This window comes from Primulina huaijiensis, chromosome 2 (assembly GCF_012295235.1).
Source record: "Primulina huaijiensis isolate GDHJ02 chromosome 2, ASM1229523v2, whole genome shotgun sequence".
In the NCBI taxonomy this organism is placed as follows: domain Eukaryota; kingdom Viridiplantae; phylum Streptophyta; class Magnoliopsida; order Lamiales; family Gesneriaceae; genus Primulina; species Primulina huaijiensis.
This window is the reverse complement of record NC_133307.1, coordinates 10,070,317-10,085,522: the sequence shown is the minus strand read 5'-3', so window position 1 is coordinate 10,085,522 and position 15,206 is coordinate 10,070,317. Positions and strand designations below refer to the sequence as shown.

The 15,206-nt window shown below is 35.3% G+C and overlaps 2 protein-coding genes across 2 annotated transcripts; both read left to right on the top strand.

The window, feature by feature from the left end:
* The first annotated feature begins 800 nt into the window (after window positions 1–800).
* LOC140956318 (uncharacterized) lies at window positions 801–4,464 on the top strand. The gene is made up of 5 exons (XM_073413037.1): window positions 801–909; window positions 2,796–2,840; window positions 2,944–3,203; window positions 4,104–4,214; window positions 4,284–4,464. Exons 1-5 carry the CDS (start codon window positions 801–803, stop codon window positions 4,335–4,337), a joined length of 579 nt encoding a protein of 192 aa, XP_073269138.1. The 3' UTR covers window positions 4,338–4,464.
* A 7,496-nt stretch (window positions 4,465–11,960) lies between these two features.
* On the top strand, window positions 11,961–13,639 carry LOC140956309 (transcription factor JUNGBRUNNEN 1-like). The gene is made up of 3 exons (XM_073413025.1): window positions 11,961–12,156; window positions 12,608–12,918; window positions 13,229–13,639. Exons 1-3 carry the CDS (start codon window positions 11,973–11,975, stop codon window positions 13,637–13,639), a joined length of 906 nt encoding a protein of 301 aa, XP_073269126.1. The 5' UTR covers window positions 11,961–11,972.
* The last annotated feature ends 1,567 nt before the right edge of the window (window positions 13,640–15,206 follow it).

The following is a 15,206-nucleotide window of genomic DNA, read 5'->3' as shown; positions in this document are numbered from 1 at the left end:
AAAACACCATATGAGATATGGATGGGAAAAAAAACTGCCAAATATTCTTACATGAGAATATGGGGATGTCCTGCTTACGTGAAGCAGACAGTGGGAGACAAATTGGATAGTAGATCCACTTTGTGCTACTTTATAGGATATCCAAAGAATTCTGTTGGATATTATTTCTATTACCCTAATGAAACGAAAGAGTTTGTTTCAAGAATTGCCATCTTTTTGGAAGAGGAATTTCTATTAGATAGAAAAGGCAAGATGATAGAACTTGAAGAAATTCAAGATACTCCCTCAACTGTAAAAGTTGAACTTGATCCCCAACAACCAGTCGTTGAAGTACACGTTCCTAGAAGGTCTGATAGGGTTATCAGACCGCCTGCAAGATACATGCTTCTTCATGAACAAGGCCATGATGAGCCTTGTGTCAGAGATCATTATATAGTCTCAAGCAGGCGTCAAGGAGTTGGAACCTCGGATTTGATAGCACTATCAAAGAGTTTGGTTTTGCTAAGAATGTTGAGAAACCATGCGTGCACAAGAAAGTTAGTGTGAGTGCAGTGACATTCCTAGTACTTTATGCTGATGACATTCTACTCATTGGGAATGATGTAAGATTAATGCAATCAACTAAAGTATGGTTAGCAAGTGAATTCTCCATGAAAGACATGGGTGAAGCATCCTATGTATTGGGAATACAAATCTATAGAGATAGATCACAAAGGATGCTAGGACTCACCCAAGTCACTTATATCGATACCATTCTGAAGTGATTCTCTATGGAAGAGTCCAAGAGAGGATACTTACCAATGTGTCATGGTGTTACTCTATCTAAGGCTATGTTTCCTAAAGTTGATGAAGAGATAGAGATGATGACACGTATTCTATATGCGTCAGCAATTGGTAGTATCATGTATGGTATGATATCGACACGTCCTGATGTTGCTTACGCTCTAAGTGTTACAAGCAGATATCAGGCGAACCCTGGTCCAATGCATTGGAAGGCCGTGAAAGAGATTCTTAAGTACTTGAGAAGGACTAAGAACTTGTTCATGCTCTATGGGGCGGAGAATTGAAATTGGAAGACTACACTGATTCTAGCTTCTAATGTGACGTAGATGATTCGAAATCGACCTCTGGCTTTGTATTCATGCTTAATGGTGCAGCTGTATCTTGGAAAAGTTCCAAGCAAGACACCGTTGCGGATTCCACCACTGAAGCTGAGCACATATTGCTGCATCTGTTGCAGCCAAAGAGTCAGTTTGGATGAGGAGTTTTGTCCAAGAGTTGGGCGTTATTCACAATGGAGTTGATACAGTCCTGGTGTACTGCGACAACACTAGTGCCGTTGCGCAAGCAAAGGAACCAATGTCTCATCAGTGATCCAAACATGTACTGAGGAAGTTCCACATCATCCGGGAGATTGTGGGAAGAGAAGATATATCAGTTGAAAGAGTCCTCTTTACAGATAATGTTGCTGATCCACTTACATAGCCCTTTCCAGGACCATTGTTTGAAAAGCATCGCGAAGCAATGGGATTAAAGTTTATGGGTAGTTGGCTCTAGGGCAAGTTGGAGATTGTTAGGGTAGATGTCCTGTAAGCCAACTATTGGCTGGGGAATTTATTGACTCGAGTGTAATAAACAATCTTTATTTTAATATAATTTACCTTTTAATGGTTTCAGTTTACTTTATCTGTATACCCATGCAATCAGCATAGATAAAGTCCTTGATTATACTTTAATACAAATGAATCGTAATTCGATGTTGAAACTCATTTGTAAACACTGTATAATCTAAATTCGTTCCTAGTCGATTCAGCCGCCTAAAACATGGATAAAGGTCGCTTGAGCTCGAGACTAGCATATGTGATGTTGTGTACCGCGTTTCTTGGTAAGGACATAGAGATGTCCAAACATGCAGATGGGTAGTCATATGATGATTATAACGAACAATCCTCCCTCGGACTTTTCAAGTGGTTATCATTCATTGAGAGAATAAGTTCTGGTTATGATTTTACACCATTAGTCCTTACGACCCGGGACAACACTGAGGTTCTATATGCTAGAGCTGTGCTTTGACTCGTTTACCGGCTCCAAGAGAGTCATCAGGTGGCGAGTTTGGGTACAGTTGTGACACATATAGGAGCCAGTGCATTGTAGTCGGGGATTCACCGCTCACCTATGGGTGTGGATATCCTATGTGATCTGATGAAATAATAGTGCGTGGAATCTCTGGCCAGAGTATGAGATGTACGTTGAAGAAGGAGTTCTCCAATATTACATGCGATGCCACTATTATATGTGTCACATAGTTATCGAATTATTATGCAACCCTCGATGAACCAATGGTTGCAGATTCGATCGGGATATATGAGATGAAGGGACCGTACTGTACGTTAATCATAATCGACTGGTTCTTGCAGGCACTATCAGTGATACCTAGGGAATCATGGGGCGATGCAATTAGACGCTCTTACCATGATTCGATGAGTTTAATAAGAAAATAGTTTCTGACATTCTCATGATCAAATGCTGGTGCATGGAATGTGGGCAAATTAGGGTAAGCCCGAATAAGGAATTATGTCCTGAATCACAAAGAGTTGTGAACTCACGGCTAGCTGTATCCCTGAACCATTGAGGGTCACACAAGTACTGGATTATTTTGTTCCCGTTGAGATAATAAATTCAAGGAGTTGAATTTATCGAAAACGTTGAAATAATAAATTCAATGAGTTGAATCTATAAGAAATNGTCTGTATTAAAAAATGATAGCTTCTAATGTTCTTCTTTGGTTTCTTCAGCTATTTGGATGTCCGACAGAATTGGAACTCTTATAATCCGAAATGGTAAGGTTGCTGTCCGACGGGGTGGTGATCACTATGGGTTCCTGAATATTTTTCTAGTGATTTGAACCAACAAATTAACCCCTGATATATATGTGTTATACAGAACATGTAAATTTATTGAAGAAGACTTATTTTACTGGAGGTTTGTTCTTAGGCCTGCTCTCCCATTTACATCTATATTTGATTGCAGTGCCACTTGCTTACACAGAACTCTGTCAGGCACAGTGGCTGCATCCATTGCAGATATTGACTTTTATAACAGAAGAGATGGTATTGAGGAATACCTTGAGGATGGAACTACAACATATCTCTTCATCATGGGTTCAAAGTCCTCAACAAGTTAACCATGTGTGCAATATACAGGTATGGAAGAACTTATTGTCACCCACACACATGTAATTATCGATTTCATAAATGTCCTGTTAGACGGCTATGATGAATTCTTACTCAAACTTTTAGGTAACGGAGTCTTGGTACAGTGTTTTGATCTTTTTTACGTTGTCCTTGTAACACTGACCGAAATACCAAGTATTGGGCACTTTTTTGGAGTATTGGACATGTTTCAATAATTGTGAGTTTCATGTCATTTCCAAGTGTTGGACACAAACAAAAGTTGATTTTTGAAAAAAAACCCAACTTATATGTTTTATATTTGTAGCAGAATTGCAAAATAGCTCCCGTGGGCAGTTTATCTAAGTCTCTCCATCCAGATTCCAGCCCAACTTAGTTGTGTCTTGCGGTCAACCCTCTGCAGAAGATAGATGGAGAAGTATAAAGATTGGAGACCAAAATTTCACTGTGAGTTTAACATATAGTATTTCAAGATTTACAAAAATTAACATTCGGAGTTGGAATTTCCCAACTTCTCTTTGAGATTCTGTTTGCTTTTAGATTTCAGTCGTACCAAGATGAATGCTAATAACTCTCGGAATTTTTTATTTTGACAAGGAAAATACGAGAGCATGGAAAAATTAATCGAGGAATGATAATCATGTAGTGCCTTGTCTCTGGTTGGATTATAGGCAATAGACTTTTGTAGCTAGTAAGTTAATTATTCACGTGAAACAAGTGTTCATCCAAAGTAGTTGCTAGCATAGTCATTGTGTGGAATCTTTGCTTTCGAGAGCCCGTGAATACTAGACACGCTGGTGAATAGTTGTCTTTACGGGTATATTTACCCTGTTACGTATTCAAAGACTTGAAGAAGGCATCCATATTTGCAAGGATTCTATTTGTTATGTTCTTGTGTGTTTGCTTGTGCAGTCGTTGGGTGGTTGCAACCGGTGTCAGATGATCAATATGACTGCAAAAGATGGGACTGTTCATAGATCCAACGAGCCATTAGCTACCATAGCATCTTACAGAAGAATAAAGGTCAGAGTTGTAAGGCTCTTCATTCGAATAGCATATAACCACTGTTTCTTTTGCTGTTTATATGCGCAGGGACAAGATGTATGGCTCTGTGTAGGACAAGAAATATTTGCCAACACAGACTAGCATATAGTTTCCTGGAAGGATTCAAGCTGCATCCTTCTATCACGTTATGTACAACAAATTTAGTATTCTTGTTTTAAACCAAATTAATTTAATTTAAAATCATATTTTGAGTACATTTAAATTACATTTCAAACTAAAATTTGTTTTAAAATAAATAAATTGAGTTGGTACAGGCACTATCCTCGATGATAGAAACAAATATTTTAAGTACTTTGATGGATATATCAACAACTGCGGGCTCTTGTTTTCCAATATGAATTGGTTCTCTCTTGCTGCCAAAGCTACAATTTAAATAATATTTTTATACATAATTGTCAAGAAAAAAATTGCACATATATTGGGCTGAAACATGGAGACGAATATTTATTTTTCAAAAGGGAATAATTTATTTAAACAAAAAATATTTCAAGATAATAGATATTTGCCAATTTTATATTTATACAAATGTTGAAATCAAATTGAACCCAATTGTTTGACTTTCAAGAATATATAATCGTCATGAAGTTTGACAAATATAATTTGGGGATAGACAATTTCAAAGGCTTGATTACAAGTTAGGACTTAGGGGACATGTGTCGTAAATCACATCGAAAAATATTAATGTCTTTCTTACACATCTCACGTATGCTTTTGGATTGACTACGGACTTTGACTTCTTGGATTGTATTTATTTATTTATTTATTTATTATGGTTCAAATAAAATAAACTTTTTTGTATGTTAAATTAATTAATGGAGAAGCCTGTGGTGCATTATACAAAAAAGTGAAAATGGCAATAGTAGTCCTTAGATATTTTTCATTCTGCTATTTTTGTTGTTTGTGTTGTGAAAAAGTAAAAATTTACGGTAAAAAAGTAAANTCTTTTATTTAGACATTGTTGATCTCGAAATTAAAGTGCGCATCATAATAACAAATAAGTTGAAATTGTCACATCGATGATGTTGGATCGTCGATCGGGATTATGATGAGATTAATGTAATGGGTGCATGAATCATGGACTTGTAAGAGTATAAGCCCATCATGCAAATTTATTAAAGTTCAAATGGACATTAATAATTAATCATATTTTAATTGAGTTAAAATATAGCCCATTAAGTTTTTATAAAATACGGTATTGATTTATGTAATATGTAAATAGTCATGATACCATAATTTTATAAAACTTGCACACAAAGTAAAATAATATTAATACATGATATTCTCATAAATATATGTATTAAAAGAAAATCGAGATTGGCAAAAAGTTGACATGAATTTAGAATCTTTAATTAACTTAATTAATTAGATTAATTAAGTAAATTAAGGATTAGAAATAAAATAATAATAAGAATTTTGATTCTTATTTACTATATAGCATGCGAAAGTTTTTTTTGAAATATATTGGCATGCAATAAGAATATATCATTAACTTAATTAATTGGATTAATTAAGTAAAGTAATGATTGGTATGATATTATAAGGATTGCTTATCCTTATTATAATGGCATGCAATTCGGTGGAAATGAGATTCGAAATATTCTGATTTTGAAAACGAAAAATATGACCGAAGCTTTAGAAGCGTAAAAGAAGGAAGAGAATTCCATCGGCAATTTTTTTTGTGCTCTCAAAAGGTTTTGAACCAAATTGTGTTTTATCTCTACGAAAAGATCTTCTATACTTTCTAGTGCAAGTTAGAAGAGGAATAAATATTCTAGTCGTGGACCGGATTAGGAGTTCTTGAAGAAAGTTCGTAGGGAATTATAACAAGAGCTACGTCCGCTAATACCGGAGTAGTTGGAGCCTAGTGAAATTATTCACTAAAGGTATATTCTTTAACATCCTATGAATGTTGATTATTTATATTAAACCATACGAGTGTCCAAAATAATTTTGATTGTCAAAATAAAATAAAAATTTTAAAAGTTCCGCTGCGTTTTGGGCACGAGAAAACCGCGATCCAACAGATTCATCCAAGTAGCTTGAAGCAATGGAATCTGAGATGAGTTCCATGCATTCGAACCAAGTGTGGAACCTTGTGGATCCATGTGAGGGAACTGTTCCCATATGGTGTAAATGGATTTACAAGAGGAAACTTGGGGCGGATGGGAAGGTATTGACCTTCAAGGCGCGATTGGTGGCAAAATGATATACTCCAAGACAAGGAGTTGACTTTGAGGAAACCTTTTCTCCAGTTGCAATGTTCAAGTCTATAAAGATATTGCTAGCCATAGCTGCATGGTATGACTATGAGATATGGCAGATGGATGTCAAGACAGCCTTTCTTAATGGGGATCTTAAGGAAGAGATTTACATGTCTCAACCTGAAGGGTTTACATCTATCAGAAGTGAGCATATGGTATGCAAACTTCAGAAATCTATTTATGGTCTAAAGCAGGCATATAGGAGTTGGAACCTCACATTCGACAGTACAATCAAAGAGTTTTGTTTTACTAAAAATCTTGAGAAACCCTGTGTGTATAAGAAGGTCAGTGGGAGTACTGTGACATTCTTGGTGCTTTATGTTGATGACATTCTACTCATTGGGAATGATGTAGGAATGTTGCAATCAACTAAAATATGGTTAGCGAGTAAGTTCTCGATGCAGGACTTGGGTGAAGCATCTTTTGTATTGGGAATACAGATTTATAGAGATAGATCAAGAAGATTGCTTGGTCTCACCCAGTCCACATACATTGATACCATCGTGAAGCGGTTCTCGATGGATGAGTCCAAGAGAGGACATCTACCAATGTGTCATGGCGTGTCCCTATCCAAGTCTATGTCTCCCAAGACTGATGCAGAGATAGCGGCGATAACAAGCATTCCTTATGCGTCTGCAATTGGTAGCATCATGTATGGGATGATATCTACACGTTTTGACGTGGCTTTTGCACTAAGTGTAGTGAGTAGATATCAATTGAACCCTAGTCTTCCACACTAGAAAGTTGTGAAAGACATCCTCAAGTATTTGAGAAGGACCAATAAGTTGTTCTTGGTCTATGGGGGTGAAGATCTGAAATTGGAATGCTATACCGACTCTAGCTTCCAAAGCGATATCGATGACTCGAATTCAACCTCTGGGTTTTTATTCATGTTCAATGGTGCTGCTGTCTCTTGGAAGAGTTCCAAGCAAGACAGTACTGAGGATTCCACCACTGAGGCCGGATACATTGCTGCATCAGCTGCAACAAAGGAGGCTGTTTGGATAAGGAATTTTGTCCAAGAGTTGGACGTCATTCCTAAATTTCATACTACATACACATAGCATATCCATACCCGAAGGTAAGCGGTGAATCCCCGACTACAATGCATCGACTCCTATATGTTTCGACAGAACACACAACCTTGCAACCTGATGACCACATGAGAGTCGGTGAACAAGTCAAAGTGCAATGCTAGCACATAGAGTTCCAATGTTGTCCCGAATCATAAGGACGAATTGTGTACAACCATAAACTAGGACGTTTCCACTCGATAAGTGAGAACTACATGGAAAGCCCTTTATGGAGGGTTGTTCAGTGCACTCTACCAGGAGCACCTATCTGCATGCTCGGACATCACAATGTCCCCTACCAATGAAACATAGNGGTAAAATTTGACAATACAGATTATTAAAATCGCAAAAAAAAAACAAAACAAAAATATAGGACTAAAATTGCAGTTTTACGTACATGGCATNGGTCTCAAACTCGAGCGGCCTATATCCTTCTTAGCGGCGGCTGAATCGACTAGTATCTGTTTAGTATATTCAGTATTCCAAATATGAGTTTCATGATACTCATCATATGAGCATCTCATATTCTTTCTACTATTTGTATATTCAAGGGCTTTATCTATGCAACTAGCATGTGTATACAGTTAAAGATGCGCCAAAACAAAAATTTCAAATAGTATTAAAATAAAGATTGTTTATACATAGAGCTTCAACATGAACCCTCGGCCAACACTTGGCTCGACGGGCACCTACTCTAACAATCTCCCACTTGCACTAGAGNATGGATGACTCAAATATAATGTTCTTTTCACAAAATTGACTCGTAAGATCGTCACACATGATTTTTTGTGTAATTGTTAACCTATAAACTTTGGTTTAGAGAAAAATTTATAGTAATTAGTTGTCATAATAGTTACAATTTTTGCCTCAGGCAATTATCACATTCCCAAAATATTACACATTATTTTCAAATCAATGGTTTAATAGTTTATTGGAGGCTTTGATAATTAATCATCCAAATTATTTTTGTTGATTGTATATTCTAGATATTATTCTCAGTAAATATCTTCGCAACATCAGCTAGCGAGTCATGGACCACATTTCTAATTATCTTTTTCACTCCTGAAAATATAGAGATTCGATCTCAATTTGAAATATTGACAGTTATACCAAATTCAAAAAATCAACACGTGAGAATTATTGAAAAATTATCAATTGTTTTAGTCATTTTCCTTCATTCTAGTTTTTTCCCACTAGATTTCACTGTTAAGTTTTTAACAAGACAATATTTGAGTATCCATGAATTTCATAAGAAACCATCTTTTCAAACGGAAATAATAATCTAAGGAGAAGTGTTACGATATGATTTTAAATATAAATGATTATTAAAATATATTTTCAATTATGATAGAGATCTCAATTTTATCTATCTATAAATTTGTATCTTATAATTGTACCATATAAATAGGAGTTATGAGTTATGAATGAAATAGTTCGAGTCATTTACTAAACTAATTTTTCTCTCTTCTTCTCTCTTTTCTCACTTAATTTATTACAGTATAGACTATATATTTATAGTTTATATTTGTGTAAAAAATTAGAGACCACATGACTACANGGCGGATCAGCAACATTATCTGCGGAGCCGACTTTGTCAATAGACACTTCTCCTCTTTCCATAATCTCTCGGAGGATGTGGTACTTTATCAATACGTGTTTGGATTTCTGATGAGACCTTGGGTCTTTTGCCTGAGCTATAGCTCCCGTCTTGTCACAAAACACCGGGACAGGAGAATGATGCAACTACGACATGACACATAATATCGATTCATTGGCAACTCTCGATAAACCAATGGTTGTCGACTCGGTCGGGATATATGAGATGAAGGGACCGTATTGTACGCTAACCTTAATTGAATGGTTCTTGCAGGCACTATCATTTGATACCTAGGGAATCATGTAAGCTATGCTGCTAGGCGTTTAACATGATTGGTTGGGTACTATTATACTTGAATTCTGACGTTCTTATTATCAATGAGTTGATAAGGAAGAATGGAGCAATTGGGGTATGCTCATATAAGGACATGTTTAGTCTCGAATCACATGGAGATGTGAATCCACTGCTAGTTGTATCAATGAACCATTGAGGGCCACACAAGTACTAGCTTTCTAGATCCCGTTGAGAAGAAAAATAGTTCAATGTGTTGAATGACTCATAAAGGAGTTTATAAGCGTAAGGAAAAATAAAAGTATGACTTTTATGAGGGAAATGTAACTTTAAATTTGGACAATTGACAACGGTTTTAAGAAACCGTTGTCGATTAGCGTGGTTTTTTTGACAAACAACAACTGTTTTGGAAAACATTGCAATATTTAGCGACGGTTTTTGAAATAACCGTCGCTAATTTTAGCGACAGTTTATTAAAACTGTCGCTACATTTAAATGCGCGACGGTTTTGAAATAACCGCCGCTAATTTTAGCGTGGTTTTTTTGACAAGCAACAACGGTTTTGGAAAACGTCGCTAATTTTAGCGACGGTTATTCCAAAACCATCGCTAATTTTAGCGACGGGTTTATCAAAACCGTCGCTACGTTTAAATTGGCGACGGTTTTGAAATAACCGTTGCTAATTTTAGCGACTGTTTTAAAAAAACCCGTCGCATCTTTAAATTTAGCGACGGTTTTGACAAACCCGTCGCTACAATTAGCGACATTGTTTTAAAACCGTCGCTAATTTTAGCGACAGTTTGAATCCAAACCGTTGCCAAAGAAAAATAGGCGACGGTTTATCATTTACCGTCGCCAATAGCGACGGTTTAACCCAAAACCCGTCGCAAACTGTCTATAAATATCTCAATTTTCGTTCCATTTTCCTCCACAACACTTCACAATACTTAAAATTTACTTCACACAACACTTAAAAATTTTTTATCTTACACAAAAAATTTTTTTCTCCACTTCATAACACTTAAAATTTTTCTCTCTTACACCATTTCATCACTTCACACAACACTTAAAAATTTTTTATCTTACACAATTTTATCACTTTCACACAACACGTAAAATTTTTCTAACCACTTTATAACACTTAAAATTTTTCTCTTTTACACGAACTTCACAACACTTAAAATTTTTTTCTTTTACACGATTTTAGTTTGGATTATTAGTTTCTTTTAGATTTATTAAATTATTAAAAGTATTTTTTTTATTTTTCGAAACAAATTAGCGACAGAACTCTTGAAAGATGATCGTAGCTAACATTTTATTTTTATTTAAGAGGGGTGATTATTGTTATTACTTATCCATACTGATTTTGACTGCTTCAAAAAAAAAATCAGAGTTGATGAAAATGGCTTTAAATATTTAATTTGTATGCCGTACACGTATTTAATTATATCCATTTCATAAATTTTATTACTAAAATGGAGTATATACAACAATAAATGGATAAATTTTATTACTAAAATGGAGTATATACAACAATAAATGTTTTGATATTATAATTTGGAAGAAAAAATAAGCGTTCTCTATATTTGACGTTTTGTAATTTTGCTCATTTATATTATAATAATTGTGTTTTATTCATCTATCTTTTNAATGACGTTAGATGGATGAAAAAATATATTAAAAATATTAGAGGAGACGAGTACAAATTTTAAACGAATGAAAGTGAAGTGAAATAATTATATCTAAACATTTCTTTAGCTCCGTCTCTGCGATGGTAAGTTTCGATATAGAAATTAGAATAAATGAAGTTGATTATTTAAATATATTATATTTTTTTTAAAGAGAATAGAAATATATTTCTGTTAGGATATGTAATAATAGTGAAAGAACTATATATTGTTTAAAGATAATTTATTATGATACATCTGCTTTTGTTAGACATATTAACACCAAACATCACATTTAAAAAAAATTTTAAAAAAAAACTTTATAAAAAATGATTCTCTTAATATAATTTGTCCATCCAATCACACCTCAACAAGCACCCTAATAAAATAGCATATTATTATCTACCTATTTATTTAATCTGAAGAGATTGAACCCTGGAAGAAAATTTTAGGGAAAAATAATTCTATTATTCAAACATGGAGTGACGCCATCTGATGTCAGAAATTTTTTAGAGTGGAAATGAATTATGATAGAAGGTCTTACGGGTCGTATTTTGTGAGACAAATCTCTTATTTGGGTCATCCATGAAAAAATATTACTTTTTATGTTAAGAGTATTACTTATTATTGTGAATATCGATATGGTTGACCCATCTCACAAATAAAGATTCATGAAACTGTGTCTCACAAGAGACCTACTCTACCGTGAATGGGTGGTATTCATTATCCCATTGAATTAATTTTCGATGTTTTTTTTTAGTATAAGTTTTTGTTTAAATATCATGGCTATCAAATTTGCATTGAGTGAATNACAGTAGTGAACATCCATGAGTACTGGTAAAGAAGAAGAAGAAGATGATGATGATGTTGCACTTCCAGGGTTCAGATTTCATCCGACTGATGAAGAGCTCGTGGCGTTTTATCTTCGAAGAAAGATCGAAAAGAGACCATTAAGAATCGAACTCATAAAACAAGTTGATATCTACAAGTATGAGCCATGGGATCTTCCAAGTAAGTACTATGATTTTGACCCTTTTTTGAAGAAATTGTAATGAATAAATATATTTTTGCGTGAATCAGAGACATAAATATTACAGATCATGACAAGTCTTAGTTCCAATATATGATTCCAGAGAGTACTGACTACTAACTTGTTTTAGATCAAATGGTTAAGAATATTAGTATGTACGATGTTTAAGAACCGAGACCAAACTTGGATCTAGTCATACGATATGCAACAATAATTTTTCGAGATTTTATGAAAACCAACGTAAGATCTATTCGGGCCTCACTCAAGAATCGAGATTCAAATAATTGAAAACAAGTCTCTGACAAATATTTATTTTTCTCTTCCTGCATATTTTCTCAGGGTTAATTAATTAATGAGCATAAACCGAATAATTTATTTTTTAAATATATATATATATTTTAAGAGTTTATTTTTTTGGTTGAGAATCATTAGGATCCAGTAACGTTGAGGACAAGGAGTGGTACTTCTTCTGCAAAAGGGGAAGAAAATACAGAAACAGCGTTAGACCCAACAGAGTAATAACAGGTTCCGGGTTCTGGAAAGCCACTGGTATCGACAAACAAATATATTCTTCCGAAGGAAAACGTGATTGCATCGGGTTAAAGAAATCCCTGGTATATTATCAGGGAAGCGCCGGAAAGGGAACCAAGACTGATTGGATGATGCACGAGTTCCGGCTGCCGCCTGGCCCCGACAAAGGAACCAAGAACATAGTGGATGATAAAAGCATTGCTCGAGAAGCTGTAAGGGTATCAACCATATTAATTTGATTCATACTTCATTTTCTATTGTTATATATACCATATCACTTGTTACCCTTTTCGTGATCATTTGTATTTGCATGCATGCCAGCCCATTTCCATATTACGCCAAAAACATTTGTCCTAGCTAATATCTTGAACCCATGTGTTTGTATCTCATTACCCAGTGAGTAAAAATTTGAACTCGTGAAATTAAAATGGATATATAATATATAGTTCTCTTATGTACTTAATGGTTCCTTATAATCAATCAATCGTTAATTCTTGAATACGATTTCTACGAAATTTGCAGGAAGTTTGGACCCTATGCAGAATACTGAAGCGCAGCAATTCTTACAAGAAAGTTGTCATGGCCGCGGATTGGAGAGAAGTCGCCGTGAAGAGAAGCAACAACGTTAGTCATTCGACAGTAGACACGAGCTCAGAAACATGCAGCGTGGAGTCCTGTGATAAAATCGGATACAATATTAGTTTCAGTAGATCTGCGCCAGTAGCCAGTCATCAGAATTTCCAGCACCAATATCAATATGAGAAGAAACCCTACGCATGTAATGTTGATTCATGTACTATGAATTCCAACCAACAGGTTCAAGGCCAATATTTCATGAGCTCAGTGAAATCTCAGGCCCCGTCTTCTTCGAGCTCTATGTGTGCTGACACTTATCATGAGTTTCCAAGGCATGTTNGCAGTGAACATCCATGAGTACTGGCCATTATCGTGGACTAAATTAAATTGATTCAAGTGTTCAATTAATTAAATACTAATGGACCTAGTAGAGTCCAAAAAATTAAATTAATTCAAGTGTTGAATTAATTAAATAACATTGGATCTTGTAGAGCCCAATTTGAAATAATTATTCAACTAGTGGGCTTGAGTAAATTCAAGTAAAGTTTAAATGATATCAAATATGTTTGATACATTTAAATAAAAGTCTATGAGCTTTGTAATTGTTAAATGCCCAAATAAAATGCAAGCATGGGAGGTGAAAGGTTGGAGGTAACTTTTTCAATAAACTAGGCAAGCATGCATTTGAAAAGTGCTTTTTACTTTTTCACACAACCAAGGAAAATCCCTTCTCTCCTTACACACTATAGCATTGAGGTGCTCGGTTTTTTGCCTTTGAAAAATTATTTTGAATCTTCCGTTGCGCATTCGAGCACCGTAACCGATCCTTTTTTACAGTGAACCCCCAAGCACCTAGCTGCGGTCGATCACAAGATCAACCCTTCGAGCCACTTCTCACCCTACTCCCTTCAATCTGCTACCAAACCACTGACTCATGGCTCTCTCCTGGACCTTTCACGGACCCAAGTGGGTCAGTTCCTTACCCAAGATTAAACCATGCATCGCCGCGACTAGAAATCACTCGATCTGCTCACTATACACACGCACACGCTGAAGCCTACAATACTTTCATTCAATCGGCTTTTACATGGTCTACAACTTCTATCCTTCATGCAAATCGATACCTACAGACCCTTAACAATCACAACAACAGGCCTGAAAGGAGATCGGTTACGGTGCCCGGTTACGCAACGGAAGTTTAAAATTTGTTTCAACAAGAACATGAAAAAACCGAGCACCCACGAAGTGTGTAGCAAATACGAAAACACGAAAATGACATTCATAGTGTGTTTAGAAATATTACCTATCAATCACAATGGATTGATGATGGCTCCAACTTAGTTGATATACAACTAAGCTCTTGAATAGTAGACACAATCTACAAGCTTTCTTTGAGCACTCCTTGCTCAAAAATTAAGCCCACCACCAACAAGCTAGAACCCCTCTTATTTTGCACTAGAAAAATAAGAGGATTTTTCTTTGAGAAGTGTAGGGAATCTTCAACAATTAAGGAAGCCAAATTGGAGAGAAATGAGGCTTGAAATTTCGTTCAACATGAGTGTGTAGAGAAGGTAGGAGTGTTTTCTTGGTTGTTGAAAAAGTAAGACTTGGCATGTGCATGCCATGCCTTGGATATTGAAAAAGTTGTCTCCCAACCCTTTACCTCCCATGCATGCATTCTATTTGGGTTTGTAACAATTACGAAGCCCATGGACTTTTAGTTAAATATCTCAAACACATTTGAGACCATTTAAACTTTACTTGATTTAACTCAAGCCCACTAATTGAATAATTATTTACAATTGGGTTCTACAAGGCCCAATGTTATTTACTTAATTCAACACTTGAATTAATTTAATTATTTGGACTCTACTAGGTCCACTGGTGTTTATAATTAATTCAACACTTGAATTAATTTAATTTA

Bases quoted from the DNA above. Each gene is read 5' to 3' on its own strand.
- LOC140956318 (XM_073413037.1), top strand. From the start codon at position 801: ATGTGTCATGGTGTTACTCTATCTAAGGCTATGTTTCCTAAAGTTGAT. The intron at 910-2,795 runs GTATGATATCGA...TGGTTTCTTCAG, and splicing joins AATTGGTAGTATCATGTATG to CTATTTGGATGTCCGACAGA. The intron at 2,841-2,943 runs GTAAGGTTGCTG...TGTGTTATACAG, and splicing joins AACTCTTATAATCCGAAATG to AACATGTAAATTTATTGAAG.